Below are 13,451 nucleotides of genomic sequence, written 5' to 3'. Positions count from 1 at the left end.
CTTCCCTAACTTCTAGTAAAAGCAAGACGGTACTGTTGGATGTGGGGCTGAAGCACCGGGGTGTCATTCTGGCTCTGTCACTTCCTGACTGACTGCTCCTGGGAAAATAACATAGTTCTCTGTGCCTCAGTTTCTTTATCAGCAGAAATAGAAGTGCTAACCCCATAGGGACTCTGTGAGGTTACATTGAGACAACAACATGTCTAGCACCATGCCTAGCATGTAGTAAACATTCAATAAAAGTTTCATTCACTCAATCCTCATTCATTCATTCATTCATTCATTCATTCATTCAGTAAATGGTCATCATACTTATATTATTGTCAGTATTTTCCTCCGGGGCCTGCCTCATCTTACCTGGGAAGCAATTGCATCATTACCTCATTCTCTGCCGTTTTCTTTTCTTTTCTATCGTCAGCTCCTTCTTGATCTCTATCAGGCCTCTTGGTTTTATTTTTCTCACTCTGCTTGGACTTGGTGTCCTCAGGGGTTCTAGTGACCTTGGGCCCCAGCCCGTCTTCCTTGCCTGAGTCATCTGGGTGGGGGTGTCTGCTCTCCCGCAGCCTGGCCTCTTCTTTCCTCCTAGACTTCCCAGGACCATCCTGCTGCTTTAGGTACTTTTCTGTCTTGGTTTTGGGCTCTTTCCGGTAGTAGCCATCCTCCCGGGACTTGTAGCTGGGTGCCGAGTGCAGCGGGCTGAGGCAGCCGGACCTCAGGTACTTCTCCCGGTGGCCCCTTACTCCTTCCAGGCGCTCATCCGGCTCGGCCTTGTCCGGGGGCCGGGGGTAGTGTCTGCGATCATGTGCCCACGTGTCTGTCCTGTCCCGTGTATCCTCCCCATTCTCCCTCCAGGGCAGGGGCTCTCGGTCTTCCTCCCTCCAGGCATAGGGAGAGTGCTCCCAGGAGTCCCGGCCGTTGCCCCAGTCAGCTCGGGAGGGGCCTGGAGGGCTATGTGAGGAGCTGCAAGAGGTGAAGCTTGGAGTATGTGACCTTGGGGACAAAGACCGGCTCACAGGGCTGCGAGACCGCGGCCGTTCCGGGCCGTATCTGTGAGGCAGCAAAAGAGGGGGCGTTAGAGTCTGCGTGCGTACCCCTACCCAGCCCCAATCTCCACCATCTATCTCCTGGGTATATGGGGCACAGCCCGCGCAGCTGTGTGCTCCTAGTTGCCGCTGTCCAGACCCACACAGAGGCTAGATAGAAAAAAGGCCATCTTCCCTCCTGGTCTCTGTGAGGAAGGATTTTTCCCAAGCATGGTGTTGGCCACTGTGCCCCTGTCCTCATCCTGGTCCTGGGAGCTAGAGAAGATGTTTGGATTCCTTTGGCTCAGCCCTACTCTTTTTGGAAGTAAGTTACACCCAGGGAACAGGCCCTTGTCTCTCTCCTGGGAATTGAGATCCTGGGCTTGGGGCAAGGCAGCTCATGAGGGGCAAGGTCAGGTGAACCCAAGACTCTGATAGCCAGCCCTTGCCTCTCAGACTCAAACCACTCCTCCACTTGCTCTCTATCAGAATATAGGATGCCTCCTGGCCTCCATCTCACTCATTTAGTCTCGTCTTAATTTGTCAACATTCTAGACATAGAAAATGAGATGCTAATAGTTGGGAAGCGGCAAAAGTAAGGGTAGTGATTCCAAAAATAATGACCCAGGAAGAGAGTGAAAGAAGACTCAGAAATCTGACCATTATGTTAGAGGTACGGAACCTGACAAAGTCGGCACACCTCCTCTACACTGCCACAGAGCTGCAGGGGGCGTGGTGTGGCTGCACACACACCATTTAAAAGCCCAAGGAACCACAGTTTAGAAAACATAGACAAACACCCAAAGCCTGAACATGTAAATACCCACAAAACATTCGCATGCCGAAGGTTGGTAGTTAAGCAGATCCACTGAATCATAGGTGGTTTTCCTTTGGGTCTTAAGTGAAGGACAGCCACTAGCTCTTACTGGCCATAGGACACGGATGTTGTCTGCCAGGCAGGACAGGCTGCCTTGAGCACCATGGGAAATGGCCTGGGCTATACCCTGTGAAGAGTGCTAGAGCGCCCCCTGCAACAAACATGGGTAAGACCCACAGACTGTGCCAGCAGGTGCCTGGCCAGGCTGCTCCCCACCCGGCACCCCGTCTGGCTCCACCCCCACCCCAGGGCTCTCCTAGGACTGTCTTTGCAGGGTCATCTTGTATCCCCACCTTTGCCTGGCTGCTTACAAACTTCAGGCAAAAGAATTGAGTTGGCAAACTGTACACATGGGATGTTCAGAGTAAATGTTCAAGAAATTGTTTGTTTTTCCACATCTACATTTAGGTCATGAAAAATCAAGAGTTGGCTCTAATGAGAAATCCCTCTCCTATGCTGCCACATGCACACCTGTGTGTTCAGGCTGTTCCAGCAGAGTGTAGGCTGCCTCTGAGGGCCAAACGTTAGCAAAGACTTTGCTGTATCCTTTCCAGGAAAGAAGCAGTGGAGGAAAAGTGCATCCTGCACTTCCCTGAGCTGAACCTGTGCTGCCCTTCTGGCCTCCGCTGTGTTTCCCAGAATGCAGATAGGTAGGGCTCAGCAGGCACATGACAAGGCAGGGGCAAGGGCAAGGCACGGTGCCACCCAAGTCCATCTAGGAATGAGCAGCGCGAGTCCAGAAGCCTTCCTTACCTGTCTGCGTCCCGGAACATGTCCCTCTCCCTCTGGGAGTGGATGTCTTGGATGATAGCAGCCACGGCTTTCCCCGGTTTCTAGGAAACCAAAGGGCAGCATGAGACCAGAGTCAGCCTAGCGAATGCCAGAGGGAAGCAGGCGTGACTGGGCTGCTGGTGGCCCGGTACACCCGAGAGTGTAAGGTGCCTTTGGTGAGGAAGAAATTATGATCAAAGGCTGAGGAGTGTGGGCACAATGTGGTAGAGAGCGGGCCTGAGGGGCACAGAACACGGCAGCCACCGAGCAGGGGACAGAAGAGCCTGGGCTCCCTTCCACACACTGGACAAAAAGCATTTGTTAATTCTCACCTCTCTTCTCCCCTCAAATGAACAAAAAATATTTACAATGTGGAAAGAGGAAGGCAGGGAAGAAAGGAAGAACACCCTGGCAGGTAAACCCAGAAAGCGACCTGAAGGTCCCTGAATATCGGTCTTTCACACGTGCGTAAATTCACTCAAGACCCATACAGGCAGCCTCTGTTCTGCATAACGCCAGGGTCCTTACAACAAGTGACTCTTGGCGTGCAGGGTTCAAGGTCGCAGAGGTTGTTACAGAATAGACGCTGTCCCTCCGGGTTCCTTCCATGCCCCGTGACCCCTTCAATCTCTCGTTCCAGGGTGTTCATCCCAGGAGTCATCTGGCACTCCGTGATTCTGCAACACATCTCACAGCAGAGAACGCCTGGATTCTGCCCTTCGCATAGCTCACTGTGTGCCAGGGCAGGGCCACACCCAACCCCCAAAGGCCCTTTCTACACCATGAATGGACAAATGATTTTTTTTACATACTTTAAAAAAAAGTGCATGGCCATCAAAGGAATTTAATCAACTGCTCTCTCTATCCTTGATTTCTTTCTCATGTAAAGCATGATGCCTTAGGCACTATTCCAGGGCTAGGTAGCACCAAGCGCCTCATTGTACAGATGGGAAAACCAGGTCCAGAGGCTTGAAGTGGCTGGGGGTAGAATGCTGTTATTCTTGGAGCAGCACACTATGAGACTGAAGGGAAGCCACAGGGGAGAATGAATGGGGGAGGGGCCTGTGGTGTCAGGTGAGAGGTCAGGGCTGGGACACAGGGAAAGATGGGGAATGTTCAGCCAGGGAGAGATGCCTGTCAGTTCAAGTTGCAAGCAGAAAGAAAATCAAAGAGAATATAGTGACCCTGACCCTGTGATCCCAGGGAGATGGCTCAGTGGAATAAGTACTTCCCTGGCAAGCGCAAGGGCCTGAGATCAATCCCCAGTTCCGCCAAAAAAAAAAACAAAAAAACAAAAAACAAAACCCTGGGATCATAAAGAAGGAGAAGCACAAGAAGCCAATCACTGTTCCTGTGAAAGAAATGACCAAGGAGCTGATATTGGCCAGGATATTAACTTAGAAAGCGCCCCACCAATTTTGGCAAATGGCAACTTAACCATAAGGTTAACCTTATCATCTCCCAGATATACCACGTTCAGGTCACCCAGAACACACACCGTCCCCTAGCACCTCACCTGCCTTTTTTTTTTTTTCCCAAAAATTTTATTTATTTTTTTCCAGAAAATTAAGTACTAATTAATTAAAAATTAAATGTTTCAAAACAATTGAACTAAGAAAAAGTTTTCATGATAGCAAAGAAATACTAAGAGTAAAACATAAGATAAATACTGGAATGGCAAATAAATGACCAGCACTTCTAACAGTTCGAGAATACAATATCGCACAAAGTTCTAGTGTGTTGTGGACATGCATAATGACCATGACAGTTACTGATGGCCAGGCGTCACTTGAGGAACAACTATTTCTTTGAAATCCACTCTGTACACTCAGGTGGAATCATGACCTATAGGGTGGAAGAGAAGTCCATTTGCAGAGTATGCTGATGGCAATATTTTGCTGCTGAACACAAAAGAATAACTGAAAGACTACTATTGTATACCTCTTATTCTCCTGTGTTTAATCATTTGCCCTATTTGGTAGTATCTTTCCATTCTCATTCATGAGGCTGTGATCAATTTGCTCCCTCTCCAGAACATCATTTAGTAGTCTGTGTAGGCTTGGCTTTGTCATCATGAAATTCTTCAGTTGTTTTTTGTCATGGAAGTATTTCACTTCTCCATTATACGTGAAAGAGAGTTTTGCAGGGTATATCAGTCTGGGTTGGAATTTGTTTTCTTGCAAGACTTGAAGTACTTTGCTTCATGCTCTTCTTGACTTGATGGTTTGTGAAGAGAAGTCGGCCGTTATTCTGATGGGTTTTCCTTTAAATGTGATCTGTTTCTTTTCTTTAGCGGCTTTTAGTATACTGTTCCTATGCTGAATTTCTGGGATCTTGATTATGTCTGGGTGTGCTTTTCATTGGGTTGATGTTATTTGGAGTTCTATATGCTTCAGTTACTTGAATGTCAGATTGTTGCCCCATATTTGGGAAGTTTTCTGCTATTGCTTCTGCCCATATTCTTCTTATATCATTTGTATTGACTCCCTCCTTCTCATTGATGCCTTATTAGTCTCACATTGTTCAACTTTGCATCATCTTGCAGGTATTGAATTATTTTTTCCTGCATCCTAGTTGTTTCTAAGAGATCGTTTCTTCCTTTTTCACTAGCTGCAATGGTGTCTTTAAGGTCAGAAAGTCTATTTTCACTTTCCCTCAAACGGTTTTGCCAGCTTGTGATTGAGGTTTTAATTTCCTGTATATCACTTTGAACCTGTTTCATACATTCCATTTCTTTCCTAAATTGCTTATTCAGGGGTTCCATCATTTTTATATTCTGCTGTATTTTTTTATCAGTGTATTCTTTAGAAGCACTTAGTACTTCTTTGATTATAGTTATCACTACATTTTTTAGTTCCGAAATTATTTCTGATCTGATTTCTTCTATACCTTTCTGCAGTTGTTTCTTTACTTCCCATGCTATTATTTCAGAGATATCAGGTGTGTGATTTCCAGTTTCCTCAGTGCTAGTGTCTTCTGCATTTGTACTGGGTGGACTCGGGGCCTGAGACTGCATTTTGTTCCTTCTCTTTGTCATTTTGCATACCACTGTCTTCTGAACTTTGGTGTAGAGCTTAGATAGTTATTACCTTAGTGCCAGGTCCACTTCTACGAAGTTTAGATTCCTCCAGGTGGGTGTTGCTTGGATCTGGCTGGAGTCTGGCTGCTGTGCTCTACTTCTTTCTGTGGCAGCCATTGGAGTGGAACCCTTTGTGTCACTCTGGCAAGATGTTCTGCTCCTGAATCAGCTGGGTGTGTCTTGCCTCTAGCCTCTTTGCAGGGAGTTCTGCTGAAGGGTTCCACGCCGGGCCTGAGCTCTGGGTCTATTCAGGATCCAGTGGGTCCCAGGTAGTCTCATTCACACACCGGGTCTGTGCTCTGGATCAATTCAGGATCCGGCAGCCCCAGGTCCTCTCACTCACTCGGGCCTGCGCTCTGGGTCTATTCAGGATCCGAGGGACCCGGGTTCTCACTCACTCACCCCGGGGCCTGCGCTCTGGGACTATTTGGGATCTGGCGGCCCCGGGCTGTCTCACTCACTCCCACCTCACCTGCTTGAACCCGACCACCACAGAGCTCAAGGCTGAGTGAAGAAGAGGCCAGAGTTGTTGGCCTGGCCGAGAAGGAACCAGGCACCCAGGTGCTTCCTTGTGCCCACCCTATCACCCTGCTCAAGTCCACCAAACCCTCAGTCAGGGTCACTGATCACCCCCTTGAGGTAGACAACAGTGGCTCATTTGTAAGTGACTGCATTTAACATGGGTCCCACCAATGGGTCATCTTCCTACCTCCCCACTTGCGGTCACACAGTGGAAGTCAGCGCTCAATGACCAAAGGAGGGGCCTGCTGCAGCGCCACCTTCCGACTGGCTAACACGTGATGGACAGTGGAGCAGACACCTGGGCCAAGTCCGTGTGAAGATGCGCATGCCACCACTCTGGAGGCCATCGCCCCAGGGCTCAAAGTATAGCTCACACTGCCCCGCTGTCCAGAAGGAACAGATACAGCCTAAAGCATGTGCTTCCAAGGGAGGTTAAATGTCCATAGGTGTTTCAGAGTATAAAAATAAAAATTCCTCCAGGGTATTGGGTAGGGAACCGTCTGTGTAAGATGAGTTCAATCTACTGTCTCTCAAGTAAATGTTTGTTTTGGTTTTTTAAAAAAGGGTAATAAATGAAAACAAGAGACAAGAAAAAAAAAGTGATAGGACTGTCCTACTACAATGTTGTATATGGTTAGATTTCTAAATTTCTGTGTAAAAATATGTAACTGTTTTTTCCTTTTTTTTTTTTTTTTTTTTTTTTTTTTTTTTTTGACTGTCATATGGAGAATTTATTTGTACTCTAATAATTAAATAACATGCACCTTTCCACTGAGCGGCTTTACGGGTCATGGCCAGCATAGAACTTGGACAGGAAATCCTTTGGCCTTGGTGCTTCTGTTTCATGGAAGAACCTCATAATATGTGTCCGCTGCTTTCACACTTTAATTGTTTCCTCCAGTTCCATCTTTCCCTTAATCACCAGAAGATCAACCACCCTGGGGTCTGTGACGTGGGTGTTCTTCATAAACATTTCTCGGACTTTATCCCGCCCCTGTTTTACAGGGATGTCTAGCTGGAATAGGGTCACAGTGTTCGGCACCTCCTGGTACCAGGCGCGGTAGAGCTCGCGCACTCTCCGCTTGGCCTCGTTCATGTCCCGGCTGAAAATGGGCTTCACAGAGGTGCTGGCTGCAGCAGCAGCCTGGCGTGCGCCGCTCGCCGCCATCTTGGTAGTGAAACCCTTTCCTATTTTTAAAATATTTATTTTTTAAAGTTTTTTCTTTGTATTGTGTAGGCACTTAAAGTTTAACATATCAATACTTGATGGAAAATATCTGTTCCATGTTATGCCTAAGATGTTTGATATTCAGACAGACAGTGAGGTTAAGCTCAACTGCCTATGTTGTAGGGTAATAACAATAAGCTTCTCTTCTGGAGGGTTAACAATCTAAGTTTGCAGACCAAAAATTAGAGAAAAAGAGGGGCTGAAAGGACAGCCAACATTTTGGCCCTAGCCTTTCAAGGTCAGTAAGGACTCAGGAAATAGGAGAACCTGTACTATAGCATTCTATAACTGAATTGTGTCCCAAATTTTCTGATCAAGGAGATCTCCACAGAGGAAAGTGATTGATGATGTAAAGTGTGCCTAAGGAGAGTCACATAGAGAGAAAACATTCTCTCAGGCTTTCACAGAGAGCAAATTGGTCAAGCAATGGCCATGACTCGTACACATGGCTGACACTGACAAAGGTTCTACAAACTGCAGTGGAGGGTTTCAGGATAAATCCTGCAGGGTTTTGACTGACCTTATCAGATACAAAAGTTACATTTCTTGTTAATAGGTCTTGTTTTATATGGCTTAACCATTCAGCAGAAAAGTATAAAAACAAAGTATAAAAAGTAAAGCCACATTAATATGCTGAGCTGTAAAAGGCTCAAGTCAGCAACTTCTGACATTGCTAGTCTTAGGGAAAATCCACTACTATTATGGACTACTAGACTATATTGGAATATTTTGCTGAATTCACACATCTACAATATTTAAATGATAATGGAATACTCTTCTCTGACAAAACTAAACAAAAAAGGGGGATACTAATGAATAACCATTTTGTATCTGTATATTCAAAATGGTTAGGTTAGACATACAGCTCCATTCTCTTAATTCAATGAATAGAGAGATTTGTTATAATAGTGTTTGTGGACAGGATATCATGTCTGCATTCTGTATAATGAATAACCACACTATGACAACAATATGCAATGTATTAATTATTGAAACTGTGCTAATAATCAGTTTTGAAACTGTCTCATTGCTATTCATTTCTCAATAAAATTATTTTTAAAAAAGTTCAATTCCCAGTAAAGCAAAAAAGAAAAAAAAAAAAAAAAAAGGATGAGTCCCCATTGCACCATTTTCCTCCATTCTCTGGGACCCACATATGCCTGTTGTTCCTTCCAGCCCAAACCCAGGAAGGCCTGGAGTGAGAGGAGGGTGACCTCGCCAGGGAGCAGATGGAGCCATTGAGGTTTCACAGGTTCCCAGGGTGGCCCAGGTGAGGCTCAGAGGCCTGCAGGAATATGCCTGTGCCTTTCATCATCCAGACAGTGCCCCAGGCCTTGCCCTCTGTGGAGTCCCCTGAAGGGGAGAGGAGCAGGTCAGCCAGAGGGCAACATCCTCTAGGGACTATGCAGGCCCTCAGGGTCAAAGAGATGCATGCTAGGTGCCCTGGGGGGCTATAAAAAGCTCCTTTCGTCTGAAACATCCCTGACCCTTATTTCCCAGTCAAAGCCTCTTGGGGTCTCTTCCATGCAGCACTTTTGGAGTTACTCCAGGTCTCCAGTGAGGCAGGCTCAGGCCATGGATCTTCATGCAGCCAGCACCAGCAGGGCCTGTGTCTGAGCAGGGGCCCCACAATGCCCATTCCAAGATGAGAGGCAGGAGAAATGGAAGGATGTGGCTGCCGCAAATTGATCTGCAGAGAGTCTGTGCATAGTGCCTGCCGAAGCCTGTGAACATAGGCATTGTGACCCCTCCGGGGGTCAAAGGTCATTTCACTATTTTAAGTGATAATTACAAATGGTTTGGCACTGTCCTGGCCAACCAGCCTGTAACCACCATTCCAGAGGAGATAGAAGTAGCCAAAGTTTTCAAATTGCAGATTTGACTTCTGAAAGCCCTAAGCAAAGCCTTTCAGCCTTTCTTTTGGGCCGGCCGCATCCTGTGGTTAAAAATGTCAAGGGAACAAATGAAACAATGTTGTGAAGGCCAAGAAAAATGAAAAGAGAGAGAAGAGAGTAGGTCTATGATGAAATTTGGGGTAATTTTTATTGTAAAATATTTGAGACAAGAGAAAGTAGAGTAAATATTATATTGCATCCCATAAATCCCTTCTCTATCTTCAATAATTCTGCCTGATCCTGTTGCATTTTTACCTCCACTCTTTTTCCCTGCTCTTTAGGTTATTCTGAAGCAACACCAGATGTCCTAGCTCTGTACACGTCCTGTGACATAGTTGCTGCTCAACAACTGCATGGGACCTTCCTATCTGTTAAGAACAGACAGGATGCTAAGCCACCTGTTGTCCCAGGACAACGCTGCCTACTGAGAGGGAGCCACCATGACTTGGAATCTCAACTACAAACAGCAGCCCTGGCTCTGCTCCAGACTGGCAGTGTCACCTGGGCTCTGGTTTGATGCCCACAGGACACAACAATTTGCACTCAGGAAAGCAAGGGGTACTTGGGCAGTTCAAAATGTGCTGCATCACACCCTCACAGCTCCACAGCAGCTGTCCATGCCTCCAGAGTCTTAGGAAGAAGCCGAAGCCCTCCAGATGAGCCTGGAGCTCCTCAGTGCCTCCCCATCAGGGGCTCCTGGCTGTCTTGGTCATTACTGGCTCTCCAGCCTCACCATCTCCTCTCACCCGACTCCTTCTGCCCAGAAGCCCCGTCCCTGTGTGGCTGTTTCTCCCCATCCCCAAGCCCCTCCTGGCAATCCACCCTTCTTTACATCTAAGCCACACTGCATTTTGGCACTGAACTTCTAATAGCCACTTAGACACCCATGTTCACATCTTGTATACAAGAATAGCTTGTCCCCCAGCAGGAAGCACCCCCAAGTCAGGACCATATCTCAAACTCATCACAGCTGTTAGTACAGTGCCCTACACAGAAAAGTCCCCAAGTCATTGATTTTCCTGATTTTCCACTAAAGAGTACCATGAGCGACCCACAAGATTAGTTTCCAGGGCCAGAGATGCTCTCTGTGGCCAGGAGACTGGCAGATTCGGTGGCTCTGAAGCCAGGCCCTCTCCCTGCAGCACTGCTGGGAAACTCAGTCCAATCCATGAGTCTTTGGGCATACGGATCTGAAAGTCTCTCCAACAAGTCTCTGATGCAGTAGGTAGGAGACAGTGCTTTAAATTTCATATTAAGGACATCAAGGATATCAAGATCCTAAATTTATCAAAGAACTTTATAGAACAACAAAGACTTCAATCTTCCATTTTCTTTGTCTGGGAAGGTAAATGCTCATTTTTTAGTTGTTCCTTCAGAGGTTCTTTTCCTCATTACTTCTGCACATTCACTGGACACCTATTATGTGAAAAGTTATGCCACAAAGACTCCAAAGAGTAGAACCCAGCACATGGGGAGATAAGATAAAAGTGTGAGGAAATAGCAATCAAGAAAAGATGAAAAAATAACTCAAACTCTATCTTTTTCCCTTGTACTTTGCCTAGTAAGCAAAGGGAGGAAGTTAAAGAACAATCAATCAGAATTTCCCTCCACTTTGCCGACTCTGGTGGGACATGATATGGTGGCCCTTTTGGCCCAGGGACACTAATGGATGCTGTGGGTATTTTGCTGCCTACCTCCCAGAAGCCTCCTCCCTCCCATGTATAGCAGCTGATCCTCCCCCTTCTTCCTCTAGGTCTCTATCCCTGAGTCTGAGAATGGAGTTTGTGACACTGGCTCAGCCCATCACAGCACAGCCTTCCCCTGTGTCACTACAGATTGGTCCAAAGATGGGTACGAGTACTAAGTTAGTCCAGTCAGAATGACTCGCAGGACTTTTTGCTGGAGCTTCTAGGAAAATTCCCCTACTCCTTCTTGTTGCAAGTACTGGGGGCCTGAGAAGGCAGAGCTGCTGATGGCACTGAAGCTACCATGCCATCTAGAGGAGGGAGCTGGGGGCTGCTAAGGGCCACCCTGGGACGCACCCGTAAAATGAAGCCCAAACAGCAGAAGGCAGACTGGAATGAAACCAATGCCTAATGATCTCATTTGGACCCTGAGTCCTGTCATATCTGCTGCCAGAACTACTCCTGGACTTTCCATTTACATCAGCCAATGAATTCCTTGTTTTACCTAAGTCAATAGGCTTCATTGAGTAACTTTCTGTTACTTCCAGAGAGCAGTCCAGCTGATTTATATCAGCACCGGGGCCACAAAGCATGCAGTACTGTGTAGTTGAAATATGCTTTAAGCACTCTCACTTAGGCTGCCCCGCGTGACCTTCACAACGACTGCAAGGCAGTGTGACTGGGGGCAGAAACTACTACAGATCAGAAAACAACGTGTCCTACATCCTGCTCCTTAAAGTGTGCTCAGGGACCAAGGACATCAGCACCACCTGGGAACTTGTTAGAAGCGCAGAATGGAAGCGCTGTCCCACACCTGCTCCATGGGAATGCATTTTAACAAGAACTGCATGGAATCTGCATTTTTTGTTGGAACACTATCTGTGCAGCTTCCCGGCTCCCACACTAAACAAATCACCTAATTTCTCTTCTTTTCATGTGGAGAATGGCATTGATAACAGCACAATGCAACAATGCAGATGTAACACAAAACTAAAAGAGTCCTAAGCTTTAATCATAACTCTTCAGTAGAAATGACCTTGGACAAGTTACTAAACTTCTATTAGCCTTGCAGTTTCTTCATCCATAAAACTGAGATAATAATACCTGTCTGACAGGACTGATGTCAGAACTCAGGCACATAATACATGTAAAGTGCTTAGTGCACAACCTGCCCCAGTGTACCAGGGCTCAGTTAAAAGTACGTGTTACTGCGGCACTCTTATAATTAAGCTTATTATCCACCCTGCACTCTTCACAGGGCAGTGTGATCACGAGTCCCAAAAGACAAATGAAAAACAAAATTGCTTGCCTAAAACAAAAGAACGCAAGGCCAAGCCCTTAACTGATCGGGATGTAGAGGTTCACAGAGGTGAAGCGACTTGTCTGAGCACATCACAGCTGGAAGGATGGAGCCAAGGCTGGCACGAGCACCTTCAGATGCAGCCCAGCTCAGGTGGCTGTTGGTGGCTCTTGTGTGCAGGTCTTTCCACGCCCCGCCTTCACTCCTCCTCGGATAGCTCCATCCAAGGCCACAGCGCCTGGCCCAGCCCCCACTGCAGTGCGCACTCAGAGAGGATCTGCTGAATGCAAACTGGACCATCTGACTTCTTTCACCCTAGTATTTGCACCACCCAAACTCCCTGCCTGGGTAGGAGATTATCTGGCCTGGTACTTTAACAAACTGACCATTGCTGTTAATCCTAATTAGAAATTTAGGACAGCATCTCATTGGGAGACTTAAAAATCCACTAGAAACTGAGTAAAGGTATTCAATTCCAGCCCTCAGGGGAGAGTTCAGAATAGCAATTGGCTGAGTACAGAGCAGAGCAGAACATTTTACTTGTCTGACACTTTCATTAGGAAAAAAATGCTGGGTTCTGCAGAAAGCAGGATTGTTGGCAAAAGAACTTCCAGGACCATAATGCAAGCAAAGCAGAATCAGAGCCGGGCAACTGGTTGACATATCCCTGAGCAATCTGCATAGTTAGACTTGTCACAGTGCGAGTTCTAGCTAGAAACAACCATTGAGCTTTGTCTACTGACTTCAACCTTAAAGATTAAGAGCCAGTAAAGGGTTGTGAGTCTTGAACAAAACAGACTCTAAGTACACACAGAATGGGCTGAAATGAACCTCTTTTCAAACAGGGCCACATCAAGCATAAAGTAAGTGGGTAAATGTGCACACAAATGTGGCATTGATTGTAGTAAGTATAAATGAACTAAGTGTTTCTGGGTAAGAGATTTCTGTAAATCAGTAAGATAATAAAATGAAAAAAAAAAAAAAAAGCATGGGCAGCTGACTTGAAAGAAACTTCCTGGGGCTGGGGAGATGGCTCAGTGGAATAAGCGCTTCCCTGGCAAGCACAAGGGCC

General features: G+C 46.6%; 1 protein-coding gene and 1 pseudogene across 1 annotated transcript in view; both read right to left on the bottom strand.

The window, feature by feature from the left end:
• Rbm20 (RNA binding motif protein 20) overlaps positions 1-13,451 on the bottom strand; it is a 212,476-nt gene that overhangs the window by 21,063 nt on the left and 177,962 nt on the right. Inside the window, exons 8-9 of the mRNA XM_004631583.2 lie at positions 2,653-2,732; positions 381-1,047 (exon numbers count right to left, since the gene is read on the bottom strand). Of these exons, the coding sequence (XP_004631640.2) occupies positions 381-1,047; positions 2,653-2,732 (747 nt within the window). The remainder of the gene's footprint in view (positions 1-380; positions 1,048-2,652; positions 2,733-13,451) is intronic.
• Positions 6,990-7,448, bottom strand: LOC105742217 (annotated as a pseudogene).

Source organism: Octodon degus, unplaced genomic scaffold (genome assembly GCF_000260255.1).
Source record: "Octodon degus isolate 3935 unplaced genomic scaffold, OctDeg1.0 scaffold00042, whole genome shotgun sequence".
NCBI lineage: Eukaryota > Metazoa > Chordata > Mammalia > Rodentia > Octodontidae > Octodon > Octodon degus.
The sequence above is the reverse complement of the archived record's forward strand: the minus strand, read 5'-3'. Positions and strand labels throughout refer to the sequence as shown.